At 40.2% G+C, this 12,849-nt stretch overlaps 2 protein-coding genes across 5 annotated transcripts; one reads left to right on the forward strand and one right to left on the reverse strand.

Moving 5' to 3' along the window:
• Positions 1-811: 811 nt before the first annotated feature.
• LOC109852047 lies at positions 812-12,730 on the reverse strand. 3 transcript variants are annotated; one of them, XM_020422830.1, is made up of 10 exons: positions 12,644-12,730; positions 12,255-12,474; positions 11,597-11,823; positions 11,375-11,491; positions 11,053-11,181; positions 2,356-2,590; positions 2,125-2,227; positions 1,751-2,003; positions 1,455-1,608; positions 812-1,315 (listed from the first exon to the last, which is right to left on the reverse strand). In XM_020422830.1, the coding sequence occupies exons 1-10, from the start codon at positions 12,707-12,709 to the stop codon at positions 1,122-1,124; spliced, it is 1,698 nt and encodes a 565-aa protein (XP_020278419.1). In that variant the 5' UTR covers positions 12,710-12,730; the 3' UTR covers positions 812-1,121. The 3 variants fall into 3 exon arrangements, with proteins under 3 accessions (XP_020278419.1, XP_020278418.1, XP_020278420.1); XM_020422829.1 differs by having other exon boundaries at positions 1,739-2,003; XM_020422831.1 differs by lacking the exon at positions 11,375-11,491 and having other exon boundaries at positions 1,739-2,003.
• Positions 4,166-8,229, forward strand: LOC109852048. 2 transcript variants are annotated; one of them, XM_020422833.1, is made up of 5 exons: positions 4,166-4,317; positions 5,055-5,519; positions 5,626-5,736; positions 5,823-6,086; positions 6,406-8,229. In XM_020422833.1, exons 2-5 carry the CDS (start codon positions 5,270-5,272, stop codon positions 6,600-6,602), a joined length of 822 nt encoding a protein of 273 aa, XP_020278422.1. In that variant the 5' UTR covers positions 4,166-4,317; positions 5,055-5,269; the 3' UTR covers positions 6,603-8,229. The 2 variants fall into 2 exon arrangements, with proteins under 2 accessions (XP_020278422.1, XP_020278421.1); XM_020422832.1 differs by lacking the exon at positions 4,166-4,317 and adding an exon at positions 4,917-4,986.
• Positions 12,731-12,849: the final 119 nt, after the last annotated feature.

Consider the following 12,849-nt stretch of genomic DNA (forward strand, 5'->3'; position numbering starts at 1 on the left):
ATATAAATATAAAATATAAATATAAATATAAATATAAATATAAATATAAATATATATATATATATAGCGTTTAAAAATTCACAATTATATTATTGATACCTACATTTATTGTAAGACATTTTTCTCCCGCGCGTGCGCGCAGAGCGGGGCGTTAAAAGAAAAACTAGAGAGAGACGAATTAAGTTTTTTGCCATATCAATTAAATATTGAAATAGTGTTTTCATCAGCTTCACGCGGGAGGGGGGAAAAGCAAAACTTCCACATTACTCTTTACAGAACACAAAAATCACGCACGCGTGAGAAGACACACGTGAGTATCGTAGTGCGCGCACTACAAAGAGATCTCTTCCGAAATCTCAGGAGAGATATTGTAAATATATGGAAATATAAATAAATATATATATATATATATACATAATGACGTAACTATACGAGGTTATATGAATAAAATACTGAAACTGTGCACACGAGAGATTTGTTTCATTCCTTTCAAGTGTTGTTATGTCTGTACGCAACGGTGACGATCTTGTCCCCCAGAGAATAAAAAATATAATAAAAAATATAATTAACCCCGAAAAGATGCTAGTTTTTGTTTTTTTTTAAAAAAAAAACATTAGCTGTGAAATCGGTAACTGACGTTGTAAGAATAATTTTTTTTTTAATTTAAACTTGACTCGAAGTTTTTGACTTTACTGTTGTAAAGAAGCTAACGGATACATGTCACCTCTTTTCGGATTAACAATTAATTATTGATTATCAATGATCGAATTTAAGGAATTGAATGAAGATACGAACTATTTTACTACGCAGTGTTTTTATTTCGTAAGATGCAAATGTGTGTATAACATATACATTATGTTTACTCTATTTTTTAAATTCTACACCTACACAATCACAATCACGTTATATCAATCGATAAAAAAGAGCGATTTTGTTTTCGTGTAACTATATATATACGTCGTTTCCGTCGACTTATACGGTCAATTATATTATTACGTATATATATGCGCTAGTGACTAGATACAATGATATAACAGATGGAAAAATTGCGTAATTTAATCTTTACGTGATGATTGAAGCCTCTTCAAAAAGTTTGAACGAAAATTCGAGATGGAAAATACTTATATGGTGGGTATATAAGTTGATGACGTGATGCTGCTTCGTAGTAAAGTGTCCGAGGTGTGTTGCGTGCCGGAATTTTTGCGAGATCCGTGCTTGTGCGGATGGAGATTCAACGGCGGCAAATTCGGATGTTCGATTCTTGTCGGTGAGCTCACACGAGGACGAAGCGTGCCTCTCTGAATCGTGAGAATGCCTGAGAGAAAATACAAAAAAAAAAGAATCCCAGTCTTTAATTCAAGTAATTTTTACGCGACAAATTTGAATTTGTTCGAAGGATCGAAATTTTTTTCACAGAAACAAATAGAAAGGAAAGAGATGAGAGATCGCATTACCGGACTCGTTCGGCTCCAAAACGTCGTTGAGCTGATAATATTCAGTCTTGATGGACAGAGGTTCTTCGTAATCCACAAACGCGGTATTATCAAAAGCCTTCTCATCCTTCGGGCGATTGTGCACGGGGCTGACGGCCGGCGGATCGGCGTACGTCTGAAAGACCAAATTGGTTGGTTGAAGTATTCGCGCGCGCAAAATGAATTTATTTTATTGCCAATTCTCGCAAACTCGAAAAAAATAATATAAAACTGTCATGTAATATACAAACGTATTGTTAAATTGCCTTGAGTTTTACATGTTCGGTTGGTGTGGTCGTACAGGCACGTTTGTGAAACTGCCCACCCCCGATGGTCTCGTACGTGTGCTCTTCCAGATAGTGCCTCGTGGTCCCGCGCGGAGTCAGGGTGGCCCACATCACTCGGCTGTCCTGCATTGTATCCGCCGCGCACGGATAGAGCACCGCCTCGTTTTGCAACCTGCCGTTCTTCGTTTGTATACCGGAAGCCGTGTTCGGCATGGAGATCACTCCGCTTTTCCCGTTCCTGTTGCTGTTCAATGTTTTTCACAAATTGTCTTAAAATACTCTTTTTTTTTTATGTGGCTTTTGTTTATTTATTTTGACGATTGCCGACACACATGCGGTTTGTTCGCACGAGAATGGATACTTACAACTTGCATTTCAGGAGCAACGTCACGAGCAATATACCGATGACAATGACGCTGATGCACGACATTATCAGAACCAGAAGCCACGTGTCGTCGAACACGGTTCCTAAAAAAAAAACAAAAAACAAAAATAGATGGAGAGATACTTCTTTTTTGATCTTAAGCGAACTTTTCTCTCTTTTTGATAGTTTTTCACGCCGAGAAATGTTAATTTGTCGCTCTTGCCCGACCGACCTTGTTGCGGCATCTCTATGTATTGAACCCCTTCGGAACGCCGGTCGCAGAAATGTTTGCACGGACTGTCATTTAAATGCGGGGGAAACGTCAGAATGTCGGAGCTCGAATAAAAGTCGGAACCTTGTTGGAGAATTGCCGGAAATGGTGGTGGAGGTATGTGAAGAATATCCGGGGGTGGCTCGAGGGTGCAGTAAGCGCAAGTTGAATTCATTATTGTGTCCAGTGTTCTCATCTGGAAAGATTAGAATTAAAAAAGTTGAATTGCGAATTGATTCGATATCTCGCATGGAAAATTATAATTTTATAGAATTAAACACAGACGTATATGCGTGCACCGTGTATGCGTATGTGTGTGTGTATGTGTGCGCGTGCGTGTAAATATTTTATACAAATAATATTTTTTAACTAATATAAAAAATATAAATAATACGTAATAACATTTTAAAAAATTTATTAGAAAATCATAAATTCAAAAACATGCGCGAAAATATCGAACAAAGAAATATTGCTCTATCAAAGTAAATTTATTACAATCGAAGTGCGCAACAAATCAAGTCGAATAAAACTGTATGTGTATGTTAAGACCTTAAAGGGCAAGATCGTAAGTCTCCATCTAGTTTCCCCGTTTCGTTCCTTCTCACCGTCTCTCTTTTCGACTGTTTGTTTTTTTCAGTCTGTACCGTCGAAACACGAAGCACCGATCACAAACCCGCAACGTTCAAGTGAATTCGCCCATTTTCCGCGCGTCACAGATCACATCGTACGTAGCACAATTCGGAAATAATAGCACCGTGTTAAGAAAATGTGCGCTCTTAGTATCGAGCCGCTACCTCTGTCAGTCTCTATGACATCGCGGGGTGTTCACCGGACCAGTACAGGGCGCACGCGCGTCTTTATTGAACGTAAGTACAACGAACATAGATGGTTACAGAGAGATGAGAGCTGTAAATCCGAAGTTTTAATTTTTCAGAGACAAAACAATTATATCTCATCTAAATTACAAAAATACATCTTTAATTTAATCTTTTCTTCCAGAAACGTGACACCTCGCACACGTGTGCGTATCGCATTTTTATTAAAATTATTCGAAGTAGTCTTTTCGAGTACAAACTATATTCACAAACTAGTGTTCTTGTTTTCAAAAAAGATGTATGTCAGTAGACAAAAATATATACATCTCGAAAAAAGATTTTTCGCAGTTTTTTTATTTATCACGTCGAGGAGAGGACAATTTATTTATCGACTTCGGGAAATAAATGCGGATATGTTTGAAAAAAGAAATTTTTATTTATTAAGAAGCGTGTGGATGTGCGCACAGAACCCCCGTCACACTACAGAAGATACAGAAATTAGATATAACAATTGCGTACACGTGTAACTGTATGTAATATATACTACTTTTTTTCCTTGTGTGTCGTCGATTCTTTGTATTTAGAAATCACAAACATTTCTAATCGTCGGGTGAAATTCTGCCATGTGGATTAGTCGACCGAAGGATCGACTATCTAAAAGAAAAAACATTGCGTGTCGTTTGAGCATCCAATTTTCCGTGGGAAATGTGGCTCTCTCTCTCTCTCTGAGATCATCATCATCTCTCGGTGTTCTATTGTCCTTCCGTGAAACTGTAACATATCTGTTATCGACAATTGTAAAAAAAAACCAGTCGATTCGAGACAAATAAAATTAAACTTACAACTGCATCCGAGGAAAGGTTGCGAGAATCGAGACAGAGTTTGAATCGCAATCTTATCAGATTTTATTTATTTATTTTTTTTTTTTGTACGCATTGTTATCATCACCGATCTCTGCGCGTTGTGTGTTGTTATCTGTCATTGCGTAATGATTATTATGCAATTTATGAAAACGAGACGGTTCTGTTCATCGCGTCTCGAAAACAGTACAAACGTGACGGCGGATCAAAACGCTGTGAGAATTTTTTATTTTAAAGGCAAGAGAAAGGTACGCATGTTCGTTTTTGGAAATTTTTACGCGAGGAAAGAGAGTTGATTTTTCTTCAAAAAGCGAGGAGGATTCTATATTTATCGCAATTTCTATGTATCCCCAAGACGGATATTGCTTTCGAAGCAGAGTGTGTCTGCGCGTGACACGTATTGATGACATATATGTAGATTTTGCGGGATATTTTGGTACATAGATGCTTGTGAGTGTAAAGATTCATGTTGAAATCTTGGAAGGAAAGGATAAAAATTCACATTGGCGCGTAAAATTGGATCGTAAATTATTGAGAAAGACGGTTCTCGTCGGTATTTGTTTACCACGTATGTACAACGGGTTTTTATCGATTGATCATTCGACGAATAATTAACATATTGCCGAAACAGAATTTCTCGCTTTTACAAAATACGCGTTGCAAAATACCCGTCGGCGGTGAGTTTTAAAAACTTAATCCTATGTATGTACGTGTATATACATATGTGCATGCACACACACCGAGCAGCTTCCAGGCAGTTCCGTTTGGCTCGACGTCGACGCCGACGTTCGCAGCATCTGGAAGGAGACGACGATAGAGAAGGGATAGAAAAGAGGGAGGGTGCGGGCGGGAGGGGGTGTGTGTGTGCGAGAGAAAGAGCGAGAGAATTGGAAAGAATATTTACTCTTCTCTCAAAGGTTTTGTTTTGATACATCTCTGAAAATCACCGCCTTTCTTTCTCTCTCTCTCTCTCTCTCAATTGTAGATGTGAGCGGCAATTCATCGGGGGATTGAGACGAGAAGATTTTTCACGACGAAGTTTCTTCTCGCGACCGAGAGATGAGATCGTGCTGTGGCGTGACTTTTAGGTTATAAAAACTCAGCGTTCGGGCTGACAGTTTTGATGACAACCGATGTAAACAGCAAAACAGCGTCTCGTGCACCGTCGGTCGAGTTTTATGAAAACGTAACGCGGACCTTATGTATTGGAATAAAATGACAACCGGTGCTGTGCGAGAAGAAATGCCACTTAGCTCGATAAGTCACGTCGCGTCATCTCCCGCCGACACGGCGGAGAGCGTAAATCCTGGCACGAGCACGCAAATACCGTCGACTTGCTGCTGCACTCCTCCGCCGTCCTACCCTACCATTAATGTACCACTCGCGCATTCTGCGATGATCAACGAACGTGGTGCACCGCCTTCCTACGAAGAAGCAATAGATCCCAATGGTACGTTGAGTCTCTTTCTCTCTCTCTCTCTCTCTCTCTTCGATCACTTAGCGTGTTACAATTGTCAGAACAGAATGTCGCAAATGTGTTTCTGAATTATTTGCAGCACCACCGCCGTCTTACGATTCGCTGTTCGGTCGTATGAGAGAAGCTCGTAAAATATCCAAAGGCATATTTGACTTTCTAAAGAATATCATCTGCCTACTGCTGGGCACTAGTAAGTAACGAAGATTCTGTAGCCAAAGCTTGTGTTTTCCCCAAATGAAAAATACCACAGATAATAAAAATATTCGCATTTTCCAGTTGGGTGTACCATTATTCTTGGGGTGACAATAGTGGTACCGATCTGCATGATAGTGATTGGAGGACTTTATCTCTACGATTGCCCACAGGGCGAATACATTCCTGTGTATTTGTTGGTAGGCGGTGGGTTCGGTGTGTTCAAGCAATTGTTAACTGTCTCAGCTAAAGTGCGACAACGTCCGGAAGAAAGAGACGAGGAAAGAATGAGACAATCACCCACACAAATCTTGATCAATTGTTTCATGCTTGGGTGGTTCATCATTGGTAAACTGTTATTATTTATGTTACAGTTTTTGTTAGTCAGTTAATCGTCGTACTAGTTTATGTGAGAACTTGATTTTGTTTAACGGTGCTGTGTAACAGCTCGACTGGGCTGTGACTGAGGAAAGAATCTATTAACCAGTCTGTATTGTAGACTTTAAAGCTTGATACATTAAGCATATGCTGAACACATCCGCGAGAAGTTTTTGACAGAAGACTGTTGATTGTTTGATCTCCCCAAGAAAAAAAAAAGAGTGTGTTATCTTTGCTTTGTCTTCTCGTTGTCTACGCTGTTTCTAATTCGCTAATATTTTTGTTGTAGGTTCTTTGTGGGTGTACAAGGAGTACGAGCCAAATTACGATCCGGCGCTGGGAAAGTACTGCAACAAGACGTTATATTTATTTGCCTTTTGGCTAATCACGTCAGTTTATATATGTCTAGGTGTAATAATGGCTGGTTTGTGCAGCATTTCGGTAGCTAGTATCGCGTTTCAAAGACCAACGCCGGAACTCATGTGAGGCAATGGTGGCTCAGTTACTTCATGTCCGGGTTTACAAAATGACGTACGTCTAAGATCTGTGTAAGAGAGACTGCATTAAGGTTAAAGTCGGGAAAGACTGTGTCAGTGTGAGAACAATACTCTCTGTGCGCTGAAACGCGGAAAAATGATCGCGATCTCGTGTTGCGCACAATTTTTTATCTTTTGTGAGGGTGGCGGGAATGTCGTCGTCTTTGTCTTCACCGATCGATAATAAACGATCGAGTGTGTGACTTGTGCTTTTTTTTTTTTATATTAAATCGGAGGTATGGGAGATGTTCTGGTTTTTGATACAAAACGCCACAAGCGAATACACGGGGGGCAAATCTCGTTTCGGGAGCAAGTCGACACGAGTGACTTGAGTGATAGTACGGACATGTCCACTGAATTGCATCGCATAAAAGAAAACATTTCGTCCACGTTTACGTACCTGAGATGATTAAACGAAAGAAACATACATAGACCATTCGCGATGTGCATTAACGCGATAAATTTTAATCAACGCATAATATGACTTCTAGTTTCAAGATCGGAATATTATTTAGAATTATTTAAGCAATTACTTTTAACATTATTTATAAAAAAAACTTATTTATATCTGAACTTTCAAAGAAGAACTGGTGCGAATAACGCGATTACTCTCGCATACTTATTCGACTCGGACGCGAAATTCACTTGAAAATACACTCGAAGAGATTATTAATAATATACATCGAAGAGAGATTATCTAGACTAGAATACGAAAGCGAAGCAAAGATGAAGCAAAAAAAATAAAAAAACAAAAACAAAATTGCTCCGAATTAAAGGCTGTGTATCACGATACTCGCAAAGATTTCAATCTTGTGCCAAGCGGATGCAGAGTCGCAGACCAAAGTATTTTACTATCGCACAGTGTTGCTCGCACTAGCTGGTGCGTTTGAGATTTTTACAAATTCGTCGTTACACTCGCTCGAAGAATTCGTTCTCGAGGTGAGTAAGTAAAAGCAACAAAAACAAATCGCGCTCGAAGGTGATTTCGAACCGGCGCGACATTGTCGACGACAACGTAAGTTAAAAACAATCTCGTTCTGTCGGTTGCTGCCAGACAAAAAAAGAGGAAAAATACAAACGAGATAACTTGCGTTATCGACAATGTTACGCGGATCTAAATACAGCTCGAAGATTGCACGTGTTTACACACACCACTTAGATACGGTCTAACGTAACTTCTGCGACGCAGAATTAAATGTTAATTATCGCACGCGTCGCGATACCAATCGCGTTCTTCGATTAATATAATAAAAAAATATACTTCTCGTTCAATGTTATAAATACTTTACGAACTTGACGCTTCGCAAATCGAGCGACCATTTAATTCTGCTTTCACGTGACTCGTAACGATTTATATTGTTGTAAAACAAAAAAAAAAAAACAAAAAAAGACTGCACGCGATCTTGCGGAGACACAATTCATAAGTTTGTTCGTTCTCTCCTCCGTCCTTTTACGCTTCTACCTTTACCGGGATATCTTTCGATAGTATTAAACTTGTTTCGATTATAAACACACATACACACGCGTCGATTCATGATTTGTCTCATTAAGTATATAAGTCGCGAAAAAAAAAAAAAGAAACGATCGATTAGAAACGCGCACGTACATACTTACATGCACATGTGTTTTTCCTCAAAGTGTGTACTCCATTCTCGAGGAGTCTATAAAAAAAAAAAAGAAAAAAAAACCGACGAGTATTTGTCAGTATTTCAAGAAATCGCATCTCGCACACTTATTTGTGTCGCGCGTCGTCGATACGTGATATCGACGTGACCCGAAGTAATTAAAAAAAACATCCAATTGTATATTACGTATATGAGGGAAAAAATTGTTGTATATACTTGGAAGCAAAAAAAAAAAAAGAAACAAATATTGTTCCTTGTACACTTTCGCATAATTTTTATCGACTTTCCGACTGAACTTTAGTCTTCCTTTGTTAGTCTTTACGTTTATATATATACATATGTAATTAACCGTCTCAGACTAATAGATAAAATTAAATTAAAATACACATACGTAATATTAACACACACATACACACACACAAATTGTAAAACTAATAGATTAAATTAAATCGAAGAGATTTAAATTCAATTTCAAACGGCTTTGGTTTTTTTTCGAACCGTCAACGGGAAGTACAGCAACAACGCGGCTGATGACGAGCGCTCTGGGTGTAATTCGAGATTAAAAATTCGTGTAATTTATATATATACACGCTTTAATTAATATTTCAGCACGCGTCGCAGCGCTCGGCTCACAATTGGAGCCGTATCGGCCGTGTTGGCCGCGCTCAGCAGAATTCAGCGCTTTGTGCTTGTACTGTTTCGTGCTTATTGGTCTATTCCTCTAATGCAAATGTGAAAGTAATATACACGTATGTGCCAGTGACAATTAATAATCGCGCAGAGCGCTTACGCGCGCGCGCACGGTTCCGCTGACTCGCTCTACTTCTTGCTGGTGGTTTGAAATCAAATTAGAAAAAAACTTGCGTTGTATGTGAGCCTCACATATGACGAAGATTGGACCAATCGAGTGAATAACGATAAAGAGCGCACAAATAAACAAGAACGTAGATGCATAATAACAAACGCATGATAATAAAAGAAAAAAAAACCCAAAATAAACAGACGTTCGCAAACTTGTTCGCGTCGTCCAAACCGATGTTCAATTATGTAACGAATATAAATAATAAAATATATCGATCGATCAAGTAAAGTCCGCAAACGCGCTCGATCTGTAAACTCGATCGCCATCAACTTCATATACGGTCGTGTAAAAAAGATCATCTGTAAGATAAGAAAATTAATAAATTGTGTGTAAAGTGACGCGCACGCGGGCGTAACGACTGATGATCAAGTGTCGAATTGCGCCCGTGCGCGCGACAACAAGGTCTCTCACAAGAACATGCTTCTTCGCGCGCGTATGATAATTAATTAACAATAAGAGCTTGCGCTTTCACGTAACGTACACACACACACACATATACACACACGCACACGCACAAGAAACACCTATGTATATATAGATATGTAACTCGATCGTGTACATTGTGACATCGCAGGATTTCGCACCAAGTGTGAGTACAGATTGTAAATAAAAAAAAAAAAAAAAAAAATACGAATTACGAAATAGAGAGATTGTCGATCCGGGGGTGTGCGAAATAAATGTGTTGAATATGTAATCTAGCATTTATTATATAATATATATATATACATATATATATATATACATATATATATATATATATATTATAATGTAACAACACACACACATGCGAAGTATTAAATAATCCGACGATGTGTAATAGCATTCCTACAATTTTTGCATGACAAGAGAACGTATGCACGTTTGTTGTTATAATTTTCTTAAATAAAAACAACTGCGTTTAAAATATTACCAGCGCAGAAACTGTTCTTATTCCGCTTGCTTGATGATCACACGTTAATTAATTCGCGTGAATTGTCGACCGACGAATCTCAAAAGAGTCGATTTAGCAATCTCACGCGTCAACGCGTTACCTAACAATGAGCGATCACGGATCGCCGTAATCGATTTGCGACGTTACTTCCCCCGGACGGTACTCGATGCGCTCCTCGACGCGATAATCGTCTTCGAACGTAGGATAATCGACGTAACGCTCGATTCTCGGCATCCAAACATCGTCCTCGCTTTTCTCGATCGAAGATTCCGTCGTCGACGCCTACGGAATCAAATGAAACAATTTGCGAGACGTGTGCATGTGACAATATCACGTCAGATTGTTTTTTTCTTTTTTTTTGATATTCGGAGCACCGGATATACACGCGGTGATACGTGTCAGGAATCGAACGAGAGAGGCGACATATAAACACCCGGGTATTCGCGCAAAGAAAGACACTCATCCGCCGCGTTCCGGATATCGTAATTCCATTAACGATTACGGAAGCTTCCATCCAGTCTGGCGACGCGCCCGGAATAGCGACCGGATATATTCGTTCTCTCGTTCTCATTAGCTCTCGCAAAACGGTCGATTAAAATTCATTTTACCGGAAGAATCGCATCCGTTTCCGTTTCGGTGAAAAACGCGGACGCGGCGCTATTAAGAAAATCCGACGGCGCGAACCGGATGTGAGAGATGTTGCGAATTATTGTTCGTTGTGATTTCGAAATATTTCATTTGTCTCTCACGAAGAAGATAATATACCCTATCGCGCGCGCGAGATCAAATGAGATCGCGCCGTCGGAAGGGAGGAGGGATAGGCTCGGAAACACAATGCGAAATTCGCCTCTTTCAATTATCTTCACATTTGCGCGCGTTTCGTTTTGAGAAAATTTAATGCGTGCGCGATGCAATATTCCGAAATTGGTCAGTTATCAAGAAAACACGCGCCCACACACGCACACACGTAATTACAAATTACCTGTTCTGACAAAGGTATCGCTTCTGGTGGCAACAATTCCGGATTGTAGGGTGTGATGCAACGCGCCCGCCATATTGGTAGAACATCCTTCGGAAGAAACGGCGATTTTTCGTTCTTCGTGCCGACTTCCTGTCACAGTCCGCGCACAATAAGGTTTTGTTTTTTTTTTTTTTTTTATAAATAATAAATTTTATACGCGCATCAATTAATCGCGTCGGCGACTTCGTTTGTTATTTAGTTTTAGTAATTCCGAGTCGTCAATATCTTAGTTTTGTCGAGAGTGCGCATTTGGCAAGAACAAAGAGAATCAACCCTTTTGTACCTCCGCGACGGCGGTTTTGTCCGACATTGGATCCTTCTGCGCGGGATCTCTCACGTGTACGTAATGACCGTGCAGCATGCACACGTTCTCGAAAGTGAAGCACCCACGTCCGTACGGCTGTGCGGGCGGTGAAAACGTATATGTATTTTTTTCATCGCGCGTCCCGATTACTTTTTTTCTCTCACTGTTTTTTTTTTTTTTTTTTTTTTATTATTTTCGTACCAGATTCAGTTTCCAGAATCCGTGGAAACAATGACGCGGATGAACGAGCTGTCCAGGTCCTTGCATGCGGTCCTCCGTCCATGTGCCCATAAATTTCGTGCCCGTGTCGGCGTAAACGTACGTTCCCAAACCGTGGCGAAGATCCCTCTCCCATGAACCTTCGTAAATGTCGTTATTGGCGTAATAATAAACGCCGAAGCCGTGTTTCGCGTCGCGCTTCCACTCTCCTGAGAACAAACGTCAACGTTACGCACCGAAGTTTTTTTTTTTTTTTTTTTTTTTTTTTTTTTTTTTTTTTTTTTTTTTTACAACAAGGAATTGTCGCCTCTCTCCACGTTTCATCAATAGCAACAACCGTCACAGAAAAATTCAAGCGTCGTCACGAATTCGTGATCTAGAAACGGTGATTTTGATAAATAACGTATCGCGCGCGCGCGCGCGCGTGTTTGTTGAGTTTCCTGGAATTCCTCACGCGCTCTTAGCTTTTTTCTAGATTTCGGTGACGTGCGATATATAAAAATAATTTGCATGAACATATAAACACACGGAACGTGTTGACGTTCCCGGCATATGCGTGCGCGTGTGTGCGTGCGCTTTCGTCGTTGTTGCGACGACTCGGATCTGATTCGGATCCTATTTTTGTACATTCTTCCGTTACCTTCGTATCGCGTTCCGTCAGGATACCAAAAACTCCCTTGACCGTATTTGCGTCCCTGTCTCCAGTCGCCGTTGTATCGGGCGCCGTTACCGAACACGTACGTGCCCACGCCGTGTCTAAACCCGTTACGGTATTCGCCGACGTACACGTCGCCGTTCGGCAGCAACGTTTTTCCGCTGCCGTGTCTCTCCCCGTTGTCGTTTCTCTCGCCTTCGTACACCTGCGATCGTTTAACAAAGAAACAACGTGCGAAACAACAACGTCGTTACACACGTCGTTTTTGTCGTCACATCAAACGACATCATGATCCGATGCTCGTCGGTGTAATTTCCTAATGGGATACGCTATAACAAACATTAGCTAGCTAACAAACTTTCTTTTTACGTTACCCCGAGCGAATCAACCGGCTGCTTCTCGCGTTCCGCCGAATACTGACCCGCTGTTGATTCTTCCATTTCGTTCTATCGCGAAACGAGCAAACACAAGTCTCGATCATTGCGCGATAATCGATCTTCTGTTTATCGGTTGTCTTGTCAGTTTTTTTTTTTTTTTTTTTTTTAGCGCGCGCAAATATACGTACGCTACAATTATACGT

The sequence above is a fragment of the Pseudomyrmex gracilis genome, unplaced genomic scaffold (genome assembly GCF_002006095.1).
Source record: "Pseudomyrmex gracilis isolate BER0280 unplaced genomic scaffold, ASM200609v1 scaffold_24, whole genome shotgun sequence".
In the NCBI taxonomy this organism is placed as follows: domain Eukaryota; kingdom Metazoa; phylum Arthropoda; class Insecta; order Hymenoptera; family Formicidae; genus Pseudomyrmex; species Pseudomyrmex gracilis.

Bases quoted from the DNA above. Each gene is read 5' to 3' on its own strand.
- LOC109852048 (XM_020422833.1), top strand. From the start codon at position 5,270: ATGTATTGGAATAAAATGACAACCGGTGCTGTGCGAGAAGAAATGCCA. The intron at 5,520-5,625 runs GTACGTTGAGTC...AATTATTTGCAG, and splicing joins AGAAGCAATAGATCCCAATG to CACCACCGCCGTCTTACGAT. The intron at 5,737-5,822 runs GTAAGTAACGAA...CGCATTTTCCAG, and splicing joins CTGCCTACTGCTGGGCACTA to TTGGGTGTACCATTATTCTT.
- LOC109852047 (XM_020422829.1), bottom strand. From the start codon at position 12,709: ATGGAAGAATCAACAGCGGGTCAGTATTCGGCGGAACGCGAGAAGCAG. The intron at 11,492-11,596 runs GTACGAAAATAA...CCGCCCGCACAG, and splicing joins GATTCTGGAAACTGAATCTG to CCGTACGGACGTGGGTGCTT. The intron at 2,228-2,355 runs GTCGGTCGGGCA...TTTTTTTTTTAG, and splicing joins CATAGAGATGCCGCAACAAG to GAACCGTGTTCGACGACACG.